General features: G+C 42.0%; 1 protein-coding gene across 1 annotated transcript in view; it reads left to right on the forward strand.

The window, feature by feature from the left end:
* The first annotated feature begins 2,753 nt into the window (after positions 1-2,753).
* The window catches only part of LOC115793367 (von Willebrand factor D and EGF domain-containing protein-like), a 40,094-nt gene continuing 22,514 nt past the window's right edge, over positions 2,754-20,333 (forward strand). Inside the window, exons 1-12 of the mRNA XM_030748317.1 lie at positions 2,754-2,888; positions 8,668-8,852; positions 9,062-9,290; positions 9,552-9,617; positions 9,737-9,969; positions 14,999-15,088; positions 15,208-15,349; positions 15,848-16,065; positions 18,367-18,440; positions 18,524-18,800; positions 18,954-19,156; positions 19,270-20,180. Coding sequence (XP_030604177.1) covers positions 2,789-2,888; positions 8,668-8,852; positions 9,062-9,290; positions 9,552-9,617; positions 9,737-9,969; positions 14,999-15,088; positions 15,208-15,349; positions 15,848-16,065; positions 18,367-18,440; positions 18,524-18,800; positions 18,954-19,156; positions 19,270-20,180 — 2,728 coding nt within the window. The 5' untranslated portion in view covers positions 2,754-2,788. The remainder of the gene's footprint in view (positions 2,889-8,667; positions 8,853-9,061; positions 9,291-9,551; positions 9,618-9,736; positions 9,970-14,998; positions 15,089-15,207; positions 15,350-15,847; positions 16,066-18,366; positions 18,441-18,523; positions 18,801-18,953; positions 19,157-19,269; positions 20,181-20,333) is intronic.

Raw genomic sequence — 20,333 nt, forward strand, 5'->3', positions numbered from 1 at the left:
TGATATTTACTCTAAACTAAGGAGGGCAACCTTCTCTGTTTCTGCTCTGCAGGCTCACGCTTCCCCCCACAGTGAAATCATCTCAGTCACAAAAGTGTTTTGAGTCACATGAAGAGACGATGAACCGGGGAGGCTTTCCAGTGGCTGCTGTTTAGAAAGGCTTTCCTATCATGTGGCAAAGCAAAAGAAGACCATAAAGGCTTTTTGGAGGGGAATTTAAAGACAGAATTTTCCCCCAGTGTTTTAGCTCAAGATTCTTCAGATTTCGGCGGCATACTGTATGTTATATGTGCTTTTTTTTTTTTTTTTTTGATATTTAATTAAATCATTATGGGTTTATGGGGCAGAGATTTTAGAAAATCCCAGGGAGTCTGAGGCTTTCAGAAGAAATATTGGTGATCTTCAGCACTGCATTCAACATTCTGTGGGGAAATTACTGCATGAGCTCAGGAACACCTCTGAAAACCATCATTGCAGCTTTCACAAATGCAAAGAAAAAGCAGATATAAACATGATGCAGAAACGCTGCAGACATCTCTGGGCAAGATCTCATTTAGCAGGGTTTTTCCTGCATTGCAACAGAGGAAAATTATCAGGAATGATATGGGATGTAAAAACTTAAAAAGGTTTTCAACCATTATTATTTTATTGTATTTTCAATACATTTACTGTTTTTAGTCTGACATGGGGATGAGGGGAAAGAGAAGAAAGAAAAGGAGAGTGAAGGAATGGTTCATCTTTATCAAAAAGGAAAGTTTGTAGCCTAATTTTAAAAGTGTAGAAAGATCGTTGTCACGCAGGAATACAGACTGGTTAGCGACCACCTAGTAACCAGTGGTTGATTGGTTCTCCCTGACTGGATGGTGAGAGGTTGCATGTTGTTGCTGCGTGAAAATGGTCCGAAAATCTTTGTGACTGCTTTGGTCACTGGAAGATTGCCACAGTCACCCGTAGTTTGCATGGAAGATCCAACTTGACTGCAAACTACAGTACTTGCTAAGCAGTAGTGGAACGGCGAAGCATCCGACACAAACCTGAAAGTAAAAGCTGCACATTTTTAAACATGCTGGTTTCAGCAGTAGGGCAAAGCTTTTACTTTGAAGGAGAATGATCTCCATTTTCAGTTTGCATTGCACTTTTTCAGGTTTCACCATCAGACAGGTCTGCAGCTTCTGTGCAAACTTCAGGTGACCGCAGCTTTCGGTGCAGCACTGAATACCCCTACAACCACGTGCCAACTAGTCAGGGAATACACATTTGTTACTAGCAACCAGGTTGCCAGTGGGTTGCCCACTGGTCTCTAGATCTGTGTGACTGGGGCCTGAGCTAACACAGACTCATTACCCTCAACTCTATGCAGACCAGTCTTACTGACATACTGTCAAAGACCCACTTTGAGCCAGGAAAACCCTTATTTAAGGTGGACTGAACTGGCTGCTGTGAAGTGCAAAAATGTCCTGTGGTCTGAACAACCAGTGAAAAAGAGAGGGAGGATCTGGCTTGCAATCAGCTCACAGATCAAAGCCACCATGCTGCTGCCATTAGTGCACATGCCAGGGGTAGCTTGCACATTTGTGAAAGCACCATTAAAGCTGAACAATATCTGAGTGGGTTTGAAGCGTGTTGTCATCCAGGCCTCTTTTTAACAGAATTTCTTCCTTATTTCATATTCCAGCAGCATGGCTGCCAAACTGGCCTTTCTGCATTATAAAACAAGAAACATGGCAAAGCAGGCCCTGAAATCTGATACCAGTTAAGAATGGGAACACATTTGTTCCTCATGTGCCCCTGTGCCAACTTTGCTGAAACATGCTGCTGGGATTAAATAAAGTTACTTTGTGTGAATATTTGATTTGCTTGGTTATAAACTTCAAATGATTTGTAAGGCATTACATTCTTTGTTTATTTATTTACAAAAACGTGTGTAAATGCTTTTTTTTGGAAATGAGATTGTAAATCCAAAGCTAACAACCTATGAGTTATGAATAACAGCCTCTCCATATACATGCCAGTCTCTGTTCTCTTCACCTGCATCATTTTATTCCTCTAAAGTATAGACTGACTGGATGCTCACTTCCTCTGCAGCTGTATACACTGAATACATCCAGCTGCACAGGAGGACACATATACATTGTATTTGTACAGTATGTACAGTCTGCTGCAAGAATGTCTGTTCGAGCGATTTTTTTTGTTTTTGCACAAAAATTCGTGTTTATTTACTCACCGTGTGTAATTTGCAGAAATGCAGTAAAATACATGCAATGGGATTTAAAGACTCGTGAATTTTGCTGTGGTTGAGGAGGAATTACAAAACACCCGCGTGTGGAAACTGCACATGTTCTGTCTGGTGGGCCTATCTGCCGCTTTTTATCTGTGTTATAGTTTCACTTTGCTCACACTGACGCACTTTAAGTTTTCCAGCAGTAAATCTAAACAGTTCGCACCGAGCTGAGCGTGTTGATGCACCGCTGATGAAGACGGATGGGATGGATGATTAATTGATTTGTAGCCACGTGATGTTTTGGGGGATCAGAGAGAAGAGGACCCACCTACCATCGCCGTGATTTACATCCCCACCGCCCGCCCCCCTTCTTCTTCTCATGGCTTAGTCATCTTGCGCGCTCCGCACATGAAAGCCAGTCTGCCGGAGCGCAAACATCTCTCTAATCGCCAAAAGCGAGCGTGCGGGGAGATAAGTGCGCCAGTTTCGCGGCATTTCTCCAAACTTTCAATGGGATCCGTCTACTGGGGCGAGCCTGCTGCATCTGTTTAACCTGGAGCCGCAGCCATGATCTGTTGCGCATTTGGTTCAGTGCGCTCGTCGTTCTTTGGATTTTTACGCATCGCGTTGCTGGGGGTCGTGCAATTAGCAGCACTCGCGCAACATGGTAGGTGGATGTAGAGCCTTTTTTTATGGCTCAGTGTATGTAACTATGAAAACTTTACCATGATCTGAGGTGAAGTAGAAGCACGTGCCTGAAGCAAGCCGGAGCGGTCACTATTAAATGTGTTATAGCCTTAAATAAAATGCAGAATTAAGAAAGGGTTGCGAGCTTCTACATAGCCCTTACAAAAATTCACTATGGTTACCTATAGTTTTTATGCAGTAACCATGGTTTTAAACCATGGTTACCTCATAAAAACTATAGGATACCATAGTGAATTTTCGTAAGGGAGATGCGTGACTTGACTGCGTTCCCATCGCTCAGCTCCAGAGGTTAGATAGAACCTTCAAAGGCATCAGAAAACAACAAAGCTAATCAAACATAGAGAGAGAAACATGCTTAAACATGGAGAAACAATTAATTTTGCTCTCCTTTTGATCTAAATGTGGTTTCATCTTTTCAAAACTTTTTTTTTTTTTACCTTTCATGCAGAGGGATAATTTCCCTTCATTTAGCTGAGATCAAGTTCTGTCTGTGTGGGCTTTAATTCACCAACATGGAGTTGATTATCATTTGGAATTACCCTGAAAAAGTTGGGGAAAATGTTGCAGTATTGACCCAATGGAAATAAAAATGACAAACTTGTAAAGAGAGTAATTGGAACAAGATTAGCAAACAGCATTATGACTCATTACAAAAACACAATACACTGTTGCTTAATACAATCTGGTAATTTCCAGTGATTGGTGCTCTCTCTCTGTTGTCCTTCCTTGCTGGGGTAACACAAGTTTAAAAGAGGATTGTAAAAGGTGCACATAAAGGTCAAATTTTGGTGAGCTGCTGTTGTTGCTGTTAGGATTGGAGTGGACTGACCAAACCAATGAAAATGTTCGAGCTGCAGTCCTGCAGATTACGAGTGCTGACTGTAAGACAATATGTGTCTGGTATACTCCAACCTGCCACCCTGTCTTCCATCTCGCTCACATCTTTGTCTGCAGGGCGTCCTGCAGCAGATCAAAGCACACAGTTGTAAACTTTAGGGCGAACTGCTGTAAAATGAAACACTGTGGGGTCCTCACAGAGGTTTCCAGCAGGAATGCCAGACATTTCTGTGCCAAAGTAAAGTATACCACAACTCAAATGGGCACATTTTGTCCTGTTGACAACAGCCTTATGACTGTATTTTTTTTCAGATGACCCTTGATTAATAAAAAAAAACAAAAAACAGGTAATATACATCACATGTAACCTGCTGACCTTGCAGATAGATCATCAGTAAAAGCACTGTTGAAACCAGCTGAATCCCTCTGAATCCCAACTAATATGGCAGGAATCAACATTTACCAAGATCACAAATATCCAGGCTGGATTTCTTTTTAATCTTGCAATTAATGTGATGATTAAGTCGTAAAGTAATCTGATTTCATGTGAGAAATTGGGTGCGGTGAATATGAGACTCTCACTTTAGCATAAAATAAGTTGCTACCAACTACTTTTGTGCACCCTGTGCTTTTTTACATTGACATTATTATAAATTGTAAACTAAAATGTTTTTAAAGAGTAGCCACTTACGAGAATAAGAGTTAGCTTGCAGGCTAGCATCACCATGAGGGGTTCCTGCTAACTTTGGCATGCTAGCATGCACCCATTGACAGTGCTAGCATGTGTAATTTTAGGTCTTTAGGTGTGAAATCATTTTTTGTCAACTTATTAGCTTGCTAACATTTGCTAGGTTTAAATAAACAGCATGTATCAAACAAAAGGCCAAGAAGTGCAGCAGCAATAATCAGGGAAGAAAGCTGGAAGCTAACGTGCAGGCTTTACAACTCCCATTCCACCATAACCCAAAAGTGCTCTATTGAATTGAGATCTGGTGACTGCAGAGGCCATTTGAGTGCAATGAACTCATGGTCATGTTCAAGAAACCAGTTTGAGATTATTTGAGCTTTGCAGAATTGTACATTATCCTGCTGGAAACCTGTGCAAATTGTAGCCTCAGTTTCCTGTTCTTAGCTGACAGGAGTGGCTCCCTGTGTGGTCTTCTGCTGCTGTAACCCATCAGTTCAATGTGTTGTGCATTCCAAAATGCTCTTCTGCATACCTTGGTTTTAAAGAGTGGTCATTTCAGTTACTGTTGTCTTCCTATCAGCTCTAAGCAGTCTGGCCATTCTCCTCTGACTTCCATCATCAGTAAGGCATTTTCTCACAGAGAACTGACCATTCAGAGCGTTCTCTGTAAACCCTAGAGATGGTTGTGTGTGAAAATCCCAGCAGATCAGCAGCTCCTGAAATACTCAGACCAACAACCATGCCACAGTCAAAGTCACTTAAATCACCTTTCTTCCCCATTCTGATGCTCAGTTTGAACTTAAGCAGGTCATCTGACCATGTCTATATGTCCAAATACATTGAGTTGCTGCCATAGTGTTGGCTGATTAGTCATTTGCATTAATAAGGTGAACCTAATAAAGTGAGTTTCTCAATAGCAGAGCTGGTAATGCTTTTATCGTGTGATTCTGTGTGTGTGTCATCAAAATATGGTCTTCAAGTCACTTACTCGAGCAGGAACTACTAAAAGGTGGGTTTGAGTACTTTAGGAGGTGTTTTTACATCTGTCTGAGTGGATTTTATCAACACAACAACATCACATGTCCAAGATAGAGTGATAAAACTTTACAGGTGTGCTGTTGAAATTAAAATGAAGGCTGAGTTCAAAGACAGGTGAAGGCCGACCCATGAGCACTGAGGTCTCATGTCATCATATAATGATGTGGTAATGACTACTGGCCCTTTACCCAGCTGCTTTAGTTCATCCTCTGCCTGAAACATCCTGTTTAAGTTCCTGTCTTTTTTAAACTCCTCCTCCCCAAAATACTTAAATTGGTCCAAAGGGATTAGCTGCCCAACGCAATGAGAGACTTATTTACTTTCCCTGAAATCTGGGGTTTCATTAAAGTGTTTAAGTGTCTCTCAGTAGTATAAATGCTGTTTTTCCACTTCTAGAAGGAACATGTGGCAAAACATGTATTTTGTGGTTATCTATCATTACTGCTTCAAACCTTGTTCTTAAATGGAGACAATGAAGCATCGTAACTGTTAGCCTTCACAAAAAAAAAAAAAAGCTGTTATTAGTGACAGTAACTCATCATCATATCATTTTAGCATTTTTAGAATTCATTCAGACTCTTTGCCCTTTCACTGGTGGTCTGACTGTTTAGTTTCTGGCTATAGGCCTTCTGGGAAAAAGACCCATAACCTCAGTTGTGTTAACACCACCTTCTCCTAAATTAATCCTCTTTCCTAAGAAACTGGAGAATTCCCTACTAAAGCCCTGCACATCTGGGCTGGGTCTTCACTCCCAGTGGGATCCCTCCAACCCCCCCAGGGGGCTGGTTCATTTACCTCCCCCACTTCTTCGCAAACTCATTAAGACGCCAATTGGAACAGTTTAGCCAGCAGCACCTCCTTCCTGAAGACCTGGTTGTTTGGACAACCTGTGACCTCAAATCTTGTCAGTAGAGCAGATGAGGTGTACACTCAGACAGGCGACAGTGTAAACAAAAGCATTTGGTTTCAAGAGGTTGTCAGCATGAAGACCAGCCAGTAAGCCCTTGTTTAGGCTTAGGATCACTGGTGGCAGCTTCACCCTGCACAATCATGACTTTGAGGGTCCTAAAACTTCCTCCCCTGATGTGACTTTACTCATCAGCCTCTAAGGTTTGTTAACTAATACCCTCGTTGACAAGTCTGACCCATGCCATTCCACAGATGTACTGTAGAGGCTTTTGAGAGCGTGATGTTGTGGAAAAGTACATGTCCTGCTCAGATAATTTCCCTGGTCTTCTCAACTTCCAGCTGCAGCTGGTGTTAAGGGGGCCTGTCATGCACTGTTGGTTTTAGCGTCCTTTCCTGTGGTGAGTTAACAGAAGTGAGAGGCTCACAGAAATGCCTGTTATTCTAAGCAATTTAGATAACCTGTGGTGGTGGGATGTTCACCACCCTAACACAGAAGAGCAGATTGTATCCATAGATTTGTCACCTTTTTCTTCAGACAGCTTTCATTTTTGGGCACTTACAGGTTCATCATATAATTCTTCAGTTATAATAAACAAGCTGTTCGGTCGCTTCTGGTTTTCAAGATGACATCAGAAGGTTTTCTGTAAAATACTTTGTAAGCTGCTATACTGAAGTCATAACTCAAGGCTGTTAACATATGCTCAGTTAAATCCTTCATCTTCATTTTAAAACTGAGGCATTTGTTCCATTCTGAGTACAACAGATCTTCAGTTTTGGGTTTTTTGGATCACTGAGAAGTAGCTATTAGACTACTAATAACTTTTATGTTAATATTCTTTATGTTTTGCTTGGAAAATGGGAAGTAGTTGCAGTGATCTATTGAAACGTGCAAACATACACGGAAATACAAAAAATAAGGCAAAAACAAAGTTTGTACAACAATCTTCGAAGTCAACATTTGGTGTGACCACCTTTATTCTTCAGCACAGTCTGAACTCTCTGAGGCTGCTTTCTTCTCGTTTCTTTAAGTAGTCTTCAGGAATAGTTCTCCAGGCTCCTTGAAGGACATTCAAAACTCTTCTTTAGATGTTTCTGCCTTTTGTTCTGTTCTGTCAAGATGATCTCACACTGCTTCGATAGTGTTGAGGTCCGGGCTCTGAAGAGGTCAATCTATGAGCCTTCGCCATGTTTTACAGATGGCTGTAGACACTCACTGTTGGACTTCTCTCCTGACCTCCTCTGTACATATTGATGATTTGAACCAAAATTTACAAATACGGATTCTTCACTCTATCGGACCCGTTACTGCTGATTTTCAGTCCAGTTCTTGTGTAATGTGGCATACTTCAGCCTTCCCTCCATGTTTCTCTTCCTTAAGAATGGCTTCTTGACAGCCACCCTTCCACTGAGACCATCTCTGATGAGGCTTCAGTGAACAATAGATAGATCAGCTGAAGGTTCAGATGCATCTCTCAGGTCCTGTGTCAGGTCTTTGCTGGATTTTTCCCTCTTAAGGACATGACTTTCAGATACTGAACAAACTTGTTGCAACAGTGGCCACCTATTAGAGTACCACTCAAGTTTAGTGAGCTCTTTGGAATGACTCTATCTCAAATGTTTGTAAAAGCAAGCTGCATGACTTTGTTCTTGGTTTTATACAACTGTTGGACTGAAAACATCTGAATTCAAAGATTAAGTGCGACCCAATACTTTTGTCCATATGAAGCATTTTTGAGGTATCTGATAAAGATCATGCAATGAATGATTAATAGCCCTGAAAATGCTATTAAGTGAACCTTGAATTCAATTTGCTTTCACACAGTCGAAAGCAAAATTAAAAGTTTGACCTAAAGTCTGCTGAAAGAGATAAAACGTCTCATTGAGACATTCATGTGCTTTTGTTTTGTCTACCTCTGTAATGTCTGTCCTTTACATGGCTAAACAGCAGGACTTTGACACAGATAAAGAGCTGATCTAATCAAGGCCAGTTTTCATTTCCTTTAGCTCAAAGCTGATGGACTGAGAGGAAGGAGTTTAAGTTTGGAAAATCCTGCTTTGTTTCCTGCAGAGGCAAACTTCCAAAAAGATCATCATCTTAAAGTTCTCATAACATACACTTTAGCTTTACACTGTAGCTTTTTTGTTGTAGGCTTATAGCAAATTGAAAATACTGAAGCACCGTCTTCTTTTTCACATTATTTTGGTGTCTTTATTCCTTCCCTTTCACAAGTTCACAGTTTGGCATCTTTGTCATTCTTGTTCTCAGCTCCAGAGTGCTACCCAGGAGGCCATCGGTCTCTGAGCAATCCCTATCGAAGTGTCAACTTTGACTCCACTGAAATCCAGAATACCGCCATCCAGGATTTGATCTGTGACCACTCGCTGTCGCCAGGCTGGTACAGATTCTGGATCAACAACAAGCCGGCAGAGATGCCGACCACCTGTGTTGAGGTAAAATGGCCAAAATGCCAGGCAAGTTCTGTCACTGAGTTGTCTGTGCTCACATTCTGCCAAATCTTTGCTTCCTTCACTGTTCAAAAGCACCATCAAACGTGTAGCATTCGGATGATTGGTATAACAGGCACCTCCAGTCCAGGTGCAGAGTATAATAACCCCCCTTTATAGAGTTAATGACTGTTTGTGTGTGTGGCGTCCTGCAGATGAACCGCTGTGGCACCCAGGCTCCGGTGTGGCTGTCACTGAAGGACACCTCGCTGCCACCGCCTGGTGAGGTCCGCCAACTATCCGCCTGTGCCACCTGGCAGTTCTTCCATGGAAGCGCCAAAGACTGCTGCCTTTTCCGTATCCCCGTCACAGTGCGGAACTGTGGAGAGTTCATGGTTTACTATCTGCAGCCCACGCAGGGGTGCATGGGATACTGTGCAAGAGGTCAATATTCATCTGCTCTTTTTTGCTGTGAAAGTTAGAAGTTAAATCAAAGTGTTGCTGCTGATGTAGACAGCAATTTCAGAAGGAGCTAGGCGGGGAACCCTGAGTTTGGGTGGTTTCATCAAAGGACTGTAAGAGATTGTTGTAGATGTGAAAAGGAAAATCTCAATAAAATAACTTTATTCTTAGATTACAGAGATGAATTATGATATGTTTTTTAGCCTGATAGTAGCGAGGTTGTTGATTAATCTAATTTTTCAGTTGTTTCAGATTTGGGACCCAGACTATGCCCACCAGGGGAGGTGGAAGTCAACGGTCGATGCAAAGGTACAGGAAATATGAGTTCATCTCTGTATAAAGAGGTCTCTGCACCCACAGTTTCCCATTGAAATACACAAAGAAACCCAATTAATGTTACTTCAGTAACTCTGCAAATCTAATTTTAGTGGCTGTCCCATCCCTGCCCTCCCGACCGGTGATCACTGCGGAGCTCATCGGCCACAGCGTCCACCTGAGGTGCTCCTTCATCCCGCCACCATGGAGCCATATGCTGGGCTTCCAGGTGGTTTGGGCCAGACACATCGGACATAGCATGAAGGCCGAGATCAGACAGGAAGCCACACTGAAGCCCTTCTCTATAGTGGAGATGGATGGCTTACACTTCAGGCTCGGGGAAACGGTAATTTCTGCCAGGTGAAAGTTTTGGGGAGCACATGTGGTGGGTTTGATCTCCTCAAATGGCCCACAATCACCCCAACCTGATTTTTTAATTTCTTTTCTGAGCTCAGGCTCACAGAGAAAAGGCAGAGGAGCAAGATATGTCATATCCAGTCGAGAGAAGGCAAGAAAATGGTGGGGAAGTTAAATCAGTTGCAGGTTGGAAAAGCCTCACTCCATATGTGTCCCATTTAAGCCAGCCTCCACTCACATCTTCACAGTGAATTCTAGGAATTTATTTTTATATGAACAAATGCACATATATAAAATAAAGCTGTTTCTTGTGTTGACTTCCTGGCAACTCTGCACTCATGCAGTAGTGTAGCTGTTCTTGACTAAATCTGGATGTTTCTAGTGGGACATCACCACATTTTGGGATTTAAGCACGTGATAGCCAGCAAAACTCTTTCATCTGTAAAAAGGCATCATCCAGAGATGTCAGTGTGACTGCTTTCCTTTCAAAACTTTTGTGTTATTTGGTTGGTCAACTTCAACAGAAAGACTACCTTAGTAGGAGACCCACATAATGTGTTTGCGCATAGCTTTTTATACAGATGCTCCAAAATAAAAGGTGAAGAAACCCAATAGAAATGATCTCATTATTATTATTGAATTATAATTAAATTATAAATTATAGAAATAATAATCCTCTAGAAAATGGAATAATTACTTTGAAAACCACCAAACAGAAGCCAAGTAGCAGAGATTTACAACACCATTATTACCAGCCATCAGCTGGTAATATTTTCCCTTCTTGCCCCATTTATTAGCAGTCAGTCTGTCTGCTTTCTCTCTACCTCTTACTTGAGAAAAAGACCATACACAACTACTGTAGTGCACACCAACAAGGGATACCCTTTGGCTGGTCTTATGATGTAGCCTACTGGGGTAACAAGCAATTTTGGGGGGGTTGCAACATAGCCAGGAGATAGCTGGGTCAAGAGGGCCTGCTGGATATTGTTTACAAATGCAGAAACATTTTTATAATAGGTATCAGAAAGCCAGCATTCAAATGAAAGCCTATGGTTTAGAGATTGAATTACGTAAACGCAAATCCTCTTTTCCTCTTCACAGGCAGTGTTTGCAATCATGCAAGTGATGCCTGCTGCTGTGATTGCTCATCAAAACCCAGAAAACAAACAGAAACCAAAAAGCTTCTAATACTAAAAAGCTTGTCCCTTGCGTATGCAGTCTGTACATGCAAATATCTGCAGTCAGGGTGCAGGGGAGAACTGATTCACAGTAGCATGAAAATAGTGGGCACATTTTATGGTTTGTTGTGGTATTTTCAGAATGCCATCAGTTTTATTCCTTAAGAATTACAGAAAGCATTCGATCATTAAGTCTTAGCCCCTGCACATGGTTTGAGGTCAGCTTTGTGTCCTAGGAGCACGGAAGATCACATTTAGCTCTGGTTTGAAAGCTACAAGTGTCAAACTTTTGAATTATTACTGATAACACTAAACTTGGGCACCAGGAAAAGAAGAAAGAAATCCAAAGGTTGATGGAAGTGATGGCTAAATATGAGCAGTTGTTTACGAGGTTCCTTTCTTGCACCTGAAGCTGACTTTGAGTAGCTGCGCCGCTGTCCTGCGCTGGAGTAATACAGTGGTGTGAAAAAGTGTTTGCCCCCTGCCTCATTTCCTGTTTTTTTGCATGTTTGTCACACTTAAGTGTTTCGGAACATCAAACCAATTTAAACAATAGTCAAGGACAACACAAGTAAACACAAAATGCAAGTTGTAAATGAAGGTGTTTATTAGTAAAGGTGAAAAAAAATCCAAACCATCATGGCCCTGTGTGAAAAAGTGATTGCCCCCTAAACCTAATAACTGGTTGGGCCACCCTTAGCAGCAACAACTGCAACCAAGCGTCTGCGATAACTTGCAATGAGGCTTTTACAGCGTTCTGGAGGAATTTTGGCCCACTCATCTTTGCAGAATTGTCCTAATTTAGTTACATTAGAGGGTTTTCGAGCATGAACGGCCTTTTTAAGGTCATACCACAACATCTCAATAGGATTCAGGTCAGGACTTTGGCTAGGCCACTCCAAAGTCTTCATTTTGTTTTTCTTCAGCCATTCAGTGGTGGACTTGCTGGTGTGTTTAGGATCATTGTCCTGCTGCAGAACCCAAGTACGTTTAAGCTTGAGTACACGAACAGATGGTCTGACATTCTCCCTCAGGATCTCTTGGTAGACAGCAGAATTCATAGTTCCATTTATCACAGCAAGTCTTCCAGGTCCTGACGCAGCAAAACAGCCCCAGACCATCACACTACCACCACCATATTTTACTGTTGGTATAATGTTCTTTTTCTGAAATGCAGTGTTCCTTTTACGCCAGATGTAATGGGACACACACCTTCCAAAGAGTTCCACTTTTGTCTCATCGGTCCACAGAATGTTGTCCCAAAAGTCTTGGGGATCATCAAGATGCGTTTTGGAAAAATTGAGACGAGCTTTAATGTTCTTTTTGCTCAGCAGTGGTTTTCTTCTTCGAACTCTGCCATGCAGGCCATTTTTGCTCAGTCTTTTTCTGATGGTGGAGGCATGAACGCTGACCTTAACTGAGACAAGTGAGGCCTGCAGTTCTTTGGACGTTGTTGTGGGGTCTTTTGTGACCTCTTGGATGAGTCGTCGCTGCGCCCTTGGGGTAATTTTGGGCGGCCGGCCACTCCTGGGAAGGTTCACCACTGTTCCATGTCTTCGCCATTTGTGGATAATGGCTCTCACTGTGGTTCGCTGGATTCCCAAAGCTTTGGAAATGGCTTATAACCCTTTCCAGACTGATAGATCTCAATTACTTTCTTTCTCAATTGCTCCTGAATTTCTTTGGATCTCGGCATGATGTGTAGCTTTCAAGGATCTTCTGGTGGACCTTACTGTGTCAGGCAGCTCCTATTTAAGTGATGTCTTGATTGGGAACAGGTGTGGCAATAATCAGGCCTAGGTGTGGCTAGGGAAATTGAACTCAGGTGTGAAAAACCACAGTTATAGTATGTTTTAACAAGGGGGGCAATCACTTTTTCACACAGGGCCATGATGGTTTGGATTTTTTTTCACCTTTACTAATAAACACCTTCATTTACAACTTGCATTTTGTGTTTACTTGTGTTGTCCTTGACTATTGTTTAAATTGGTTTGATGTTCCGAAACACTTAAGTGTGACAAACATGCAAAAAAACAGGAAATGAGGCAGGGGGCAAACACTTTTTCACACCACTGTAACTGTTATGATTGGCCTTTGTCTTTCCAAGATCTCAACACGCTGCTGCACAGCCTCATTTCCAAACCGCCAGACCATGCAGGCTGATGATGGCTTTCATTTCCTGGAGAAGTGATATGTTGCTAGGAAACACAACGTTATTAGATTTTTCAGCGTGATGCTATTTGACACTGAGATGATGTCACTCAGGTTTTGTCATCTTGCAGCTGCGGACCACTCTGCCCCCATATCTGCACACCAGGGTTGCATTAGTTGGGTCTCGCACAGGGCTGGGCTCGCTCACTGGGCTCACCTTTAACACATGTTGATATAGCAGCTGGGCAGGGTCAGAGGTCGTCATCATCTTTTTTTTTTTTTTTTTTTTTTTTTTTTTAACCTTGAGAGAGAGAGTTAAATTTTAGTGCTTCTGGAGCCCCGGATTGTTGTATTTTGAGCTACATCTGGAAACATTTAGATAAATCACAAATACAGTGACAGTCATACACTGCTGACCTTTTTCATGACAACGTAATGCACTCTTTAGCTCTCATGTATCAAAAACATAAACAGTGAAGCAGCACCAGGTTTGTTTGAGGAATCAAAATTTGAAAGATGGTTTCAACCTCCATTATACCCTCATCTTTTACTTCTCTAAGACCAGTGATTCATAGAAAGGGCTACAAGCACCCCACTGTGTACTTCTTCAACAGGGTGTAAATGGACAGATTAGCACAACTGATCTGAAAAAAGAAAAAAAAATACAGAATACAGTACCAGTCAAAGGTTTGGACACACACTGGTACTGTATACGAAAAACATGAAATCTGTGGCAATTCACATCAATATCAATATTGTAAAGAAATGTGAATTATATAAGTGGTAAAATGGGCTGGTGCTCATGTAGCGCTTATGTAGCGTAGCAATGCATTTTGGGTCATGTTATCAAGTAACAGGAAAGTACTGTAACAAATTACTTTCTCTGGGGAGTAAAAAGTACTGCATTATTTTTATGAAAAGTATGTGTAATATATTTCTTTTTGCCAGTAATGACCCCAACACTGTTCACAAATCACTGAAACAGAGTTTAATAGTTTGACAAGAGGAATGTAAATTTTCTTCTTAATTAGTTCCATATATTGTTTATTTTAACCAAAACTGTACATATTTTTTATTAATCTTTAATTTTTTTAGCTAGTAAAATCAATGCTTTGATGCACTTATGTAGACAGTGTACATGTGAAGGACTTTTGTTGTGAAAGGAAGGCACAGGAAGAAGCCCTTTTCAGACATATACAGTACAGATCAGGTAATGAAACTGGCAAGAAGGCTTCATTAGCTTTTTGACCATTATGGGTATACTTTATAAAAATTATTTTTGGCATCTTTTTACCTTTATTGGACAGGGCAGTAGCAGAGTACACACAGGGAAGGGGGAATCAAACCCTAGACACCCTGCTCAACCAAGTGCACTATATATAGTGCACTTAGGTTTCTAGTGAAACATAAAGAACTGAAATACCCAGCTAAACTTAGGAAATAAAAAGCTGGAAAATGACTAGCTGTTGAAATTGTAGGCTAAAAGTATAAATTAATGGTCACTAAGCATTATTAATAACTGTTAAATGGAGTAACAACCAAAGGATAAATGCCTGTAATAGCGAACCAATAGTTATAGACAAACCATAAGGGGCTTCTTGAGTCTAGCATTGTTGGTATGCCAGATGAAGAAGTGATTTTAAAACAGCTGATTCAGACTTCATGCTTCAGCTGATATTTCCGCTGTAGTTCTCCTGCAGTGTGTCAACTTTCAGAGCCAACTACAGCCACACCAGATCGACTTCAAAAGAAAGTGAGAGTTTCTACGCTGGACTGAAGGTAAACTCTCCTCTGACTCTAGTTTATCTCCATCATACACCACAGTGACATGGATTTGAAAACCATGGTCCAGTTTTATTACTCAGTGACAATCTCGTAGACCCTTACTCCTTTCTCAGTTCTCTCCAGAAGTGCTCCACATAGCAGAGAACAGTGAGGAGCACGAGGTGACCGTCCACAGTACCGTGCCCATCCCCTGCTTCGCCTCAAACGTCGGCCACCAGTGTGGAGTCCCTCTGGCTCTGACTGTCCACGACCCAGGTGAGACCTGCGGGAAAAACAGGAGATAGTGTCTGTGTCATATTTATCTGCAAGGACATAATAAACATACAGTTTGAGTAGATTGCAGTTTAACCTGCAGTTGAGTTAAGCTGTTTGGAAACAGCACTGGAGTGGAAGTGAGTGCCTGCAGCAACAACTACAGCTGAACAAACATGCCCTTGCTTAAGTATTAATGTGCTTTTTATTGGGCAGTTATCTACAAAAATATCACCAAACAGAAATTAAAGCAGCTGAATTAACTGTTGAGTCCACAATCATTCATTAATAAAATCATTTAAATAATAATAAAAATAAAATAAAATCATTTAAACTCCCTGAATATATCTTTCCTTTCTGGGGAGCTTTTTTTGTTGTTATTCCCAGACTTACCTTGTACATCATCACATTAAATCCAGCTAAGAAAGACATCGTTACAGTTCTGCAGGCAGCTGTGTGCTGTCTGTCAACATTAATTTACTGCTGTGTTGACACCTACAGACAGTCTTGGACATGAGGTTGCCAATGTGGGGCTGTCCGCCTGCCAGGTGGAGCTCCAGCCGAACACCTGCAGTGAAGGCAGCTGTGGTCGGGCAAAGTTTTTTGTCACTGCTGTGACTGATTTCACACGTGACGGGAACCGTGCGAGCCTGATCGGCGCTTTGCCCGGACCCGCTGCACCACGAATCTGGAGAAGCTACGTCCCTACGTCCCTCAAAGTGAGTGAGTTGATTTATAGTTGACCTGGCGTTTCTGTGTTTGTACCTTTTCAATTCATGCCTGTTATTTAGAGTCTGAGGTGTTAGTTCCAGTTTTTGGTTTTCATCATTGTTCTTCTTCTTTATTGTTTAGTCCTTGTTTTTGATATCGTTGGTTGATTTTCTTTCTGTGTTTAGTACTCTCAGGCCACCTTAGTTTTAGTACAAGGGTTTGGTGCTTGGTTGGTTTATTCCTTGTTTCATCTTTAATGCTTCCCCTGAGTTTTCTGTGCCTTTGTGTCACATTCTGCGTTTGGTTATTTCCTGTTTTATTTTGGTTGTTCAACTCTGCCTGTTGCGTGTGTTTGAAATTGGATCCCACTCAACATCCAGTCTGCACATCCTGCAGACCTGACAATATCAAACCTTTATACTAAGAAAATGTACCATTTTAAGAAGTATTAGGCCCACTGTGTAGCATCCCATGTTCCTTTACAGTTTGTAAACATCTGGAAGCTGCTGCTGGACTTTTGGAATAGGAATGTTGTCCCATTATGGCCTGATAGAGGATTCTAGCTGCTCAACACTCCTGGGTCTGCTTTGTTGTATTTTGTGGTTTCATGATGCTCCAAATGTTTTCCGTTGGCGAAAGATGAGTTCAGCACCTGGATTCTTCTACTATGAAGCCGTGATGTTGTAATAGATGCAGTATGTAGTTTAGCATTGTCTTGCTGAAATATGCTATGAAAAAGACATCATTTGGATGGGAGCATGTGTTGCTCTAACACCTGTATGTACCCTTCACCACTGATGGTGCCTTTCCAGATGTGTAAGCTGCCAATTCCATAGATGCTAATGCAGCCCTTCTCTTTAGAGAAGACACGTATCCATGTTTTCCAGAAAGAATTAAAATCTTTGGTTTGTCTGACCACAGAACAGTTTTCCACTTTGCCTCAGTCCATTTTAAATGAACTTTGGCCCAGAAAAGATGGTGGCATTTCTGGATCATGGTCACATGGTCTTCTTTGTGTGATAGAGCTTTAACTTGCATTTGTGGATGGCACCGTGAAGTGTGTCACAGACAGTGATTTCTGGAAGTTTTCCTGAGACCATGTTCTGATTTCCATGACAGAATCATACCTCTGAGAAACTCTGTCTCTAAAATGTTCTTTTTATAGTCCATGTTACTGGCCTGTTGTCAATTAACACAATTAGTTGCCAAATGTTCTTTTCTTTTTAGTACCACTTGCTTTTTCACCCATTCCAACTCTTTTTAGATGTGTTGGTGCCATCAAATTCAAAATGACCTAATATTGTTCATGAAATAGTAAAATGTCTCAGTTTAAACATCTCATATATTTTCTATGTTCTATTGTGAGTAAAATATGGGTTTATGAGATTTGCAAATCATTGCATTCTGTTTGTATTCCCCAAGTTTATGGAGTTTTTTTTTATGTGGTGCATGCAGAGTTCTCTTGGATCTGAAGAGCTAGAAACTGTAGCAACTGTTATCCTTGAGGCAGATTGAGAGATCCTAGAGGATTTTTTTAACTCTTGAAAATAATTTCAGTCCATTCTTGAGCATCTTGGAGAGAAGCCCTGAGAAGGTTTAAAGGATAACTGGAATCTGAGGCATGCAGGTTAAAGGAAGCATGTGCAGAAACCTTAAAAGGACTTTGTTTTTTTGGAGAAACTGTCAAATAAGGACTCTCCTCTGGCCTTTAAGAAGCTTTTTAAAAGATCTCCAGGGTCATAAGTAGATAAAAGCTGGTGCGGCACCATGGAGACTTTGAGCTAGGGTCCTGCATTAAACACAATCCTTAAATGGGTTCTTGGAGTCCTTCAAGATAAATAAGGGCTCTTCAAGTGGTCCTTTAATAGATTTCAGCATGCCTAATGGGAAGAAGGCACCAGCTTCCAAAGCTAAATGAAGAATGAAAGTATTACTTTAATTAGAGAGAAGTAGTACAATGACTCCAAATAGCAGGTTTTTCCATCATATTGTTTACATATACACACAATTATAGTTCTTTGTAAAACTGGAGAGGAGATTGAGGTTTAGGACCGAATGTGCACTTGTTTGATGGTTTGACATAATGTTTAAAGAGTGCCTCTCTAAGTGCTCATTAGTTGTGTCCACACAAGCTCTGACATTATGTAAGACGTGATGTCAGCCCTGCAGACATGCTCTCTGAGGAGCCCGCTGCTGAAGAGTTTTCTCATCTCTGTTGAGTGAAAACATCAAAGCCTAAGGCCACAGGGTCAGAGGGTATAGCCCCCTTAATCTTTCTTCTGCTGACCTCTACCCCACCCCACCCCCAGGTTATGGTCCAGGATGTTCCTACTTCCATCTGCTACTCTTTGACTGACCCGCATGTCATTACACTAGATGGCAGGTAATTTACCACCAGCTTTCGTCAAATGAAGATTTGATTATCTGGTTAAATACTCTATTTAAATAACTGCATGTCTTTTTCAGGCGTTATGAGAACCACCAGACTGGCACGTTTGTCCTTTACCGGAGCCTCACCAGGGAATTTGAAGTTCATTCTCGCCAGTGGGACTGTGGCAGCCGACACTACGCTGTTGCATGCAGCTGTGGGGTTGCGGTGCGAGAGGGGAACGAGCTTGCTATCTTTGACATGTGCAATGGCCAGCTACAGGAAACAAGGCCACAGCTTGCCCTTAAGAACCTCGATGACAGTGAGGGGAGCCGGGTCAGGGTGCTGGAGTCACACCAAGGGAAGAAGGTCACCGTAGGTATCTGGACAGTAACAAGGATCTTTATTCAGTCATATTTATCATGTAAATTGAATAAAGAATGGACAGTTCTCTCTGGTTCTGAGTTTTTACTAACTGCATGAGCAGACTATGTTAACTAGCTGTCGGATGTGACTCTCCTTTTGTAGTTGATCTTTCCTTCCGGGGCCTTTGTTAGGGCTGATGTTGGCGATTGGGGGATGAGTCTGTCTGTGCGGGCGCCCAGTGTGGACTACAGCAACACTCAAGGCCTCTGCGGTACCTTCGACCACAATGGCAACAATGACTTCCAGACCGCTGATGGAAGCTCTTATGGCCCTGATGACTTGCATAGCTTCATAGATGCCTGGAGGTCAGTCTGGGACACAATGTAGACTCTAATCTTCAAAGTTATAAACTTTTCTTAGGGCTAACATAATTCAGCTCCACAAAGTTATTTGTTTTCCCTTCCTTTGTGTGTTTTAGGATAGCTCCTGGTGGGAGTTTATTTGACAAAACACCTCCTGGGATGACACAGGAGGTCAGGAGTCCTTTCTGTCAGTGCCAATCAGGATACATCACTTCTCAAGATGCTGGCAGGGGGATGAGAAACTTGTATGATCCCTCTGCTCATTCAGAGTGCATAGCATATGATAATGTGGATTACACATCTGTGTTCCCCTCCATGGACACAACAGTGGAATACATTAAGAGCCTGGAAAGAGAGGAAAGCGTTCTGGAGCTATCACCCTCCAAGAGTCACCCTCTCGAGAGGAAGCACCTCTGTTTTCATGGCAAAAACAAGCAAAACAATGACAGTGATCTTGAGCTGGACGGTGAGTTCAGGAAAGATCTTCTGCTTTCTGTTGATAGGCCAAAGAGACAGGCATCACTTGAATTCCAGCCTGTCTTTGTGGCACAGAGCTTCAGCCAGACTGATCTGGAGAGCTACGCTTACTTTTTCCCCGAGGATCACCTGGTGGAAACTCGACCAGTGGTGCAACTCACATGGCCCACGCCAAGTGGTCTGACTTCGGCTAAAGCCCTTGAAGTGTGCCAGCTGGCTTTGGCCAACTCTACTGTCGGCGCAGTGTGTCGGGAGCTGCTGGGACGCCGCTTGGATGAGGCGCTGGATCTCTGCATGCTAGACCTGCAGCTGAAAGATGACCTGGGCTGGGAGGAGGCGCTACTGCCTTACCTGGAAAACGAGTGCGAGAGAAAGCTGCTGGAAAACCGGACCCAAAGAGCCTTGGAGATGGCTAGTCCACCGGGAACATACGGGGAAGTGGTGACAGCCCTGCGATGCCCCAATTTTTGCAATGGGAATGGAGAGTGTACAGAATGGGGCTGTCAGTGCTATCCTAACTACAGCTTCCATGACTGCAGCCTGGCCATCAGTGAGTATCATGGACAGTTATTCACTTGGCAAAGACTGCATAGATTAAAGTTGATTAAAATTCTCACTGGTACTAATTTCTTAAGACTTGATATTAGCTATATTGATTAATTAACAACACTAATCTTAAGCAAGTCAAAGAAGAACTCACATT

This window comes from Archocentrus centrarchus, chromosome 2 (genome assembly GCF_007364275.1).
Source record: "Archocentrus centrarchus isolate MPI-CPG fArcCen1 chromosome 2, fArcCen1, whole genome shotgun sequence".
In the NCBI taxonomy this organism is placed as follows: domain Eukaryota; kingdom Metazoa; phylum Chordata; class Actinopteri; order Cichliformes; family Cichlidae; genus Archocentrus; species Archocentrus centrarchus.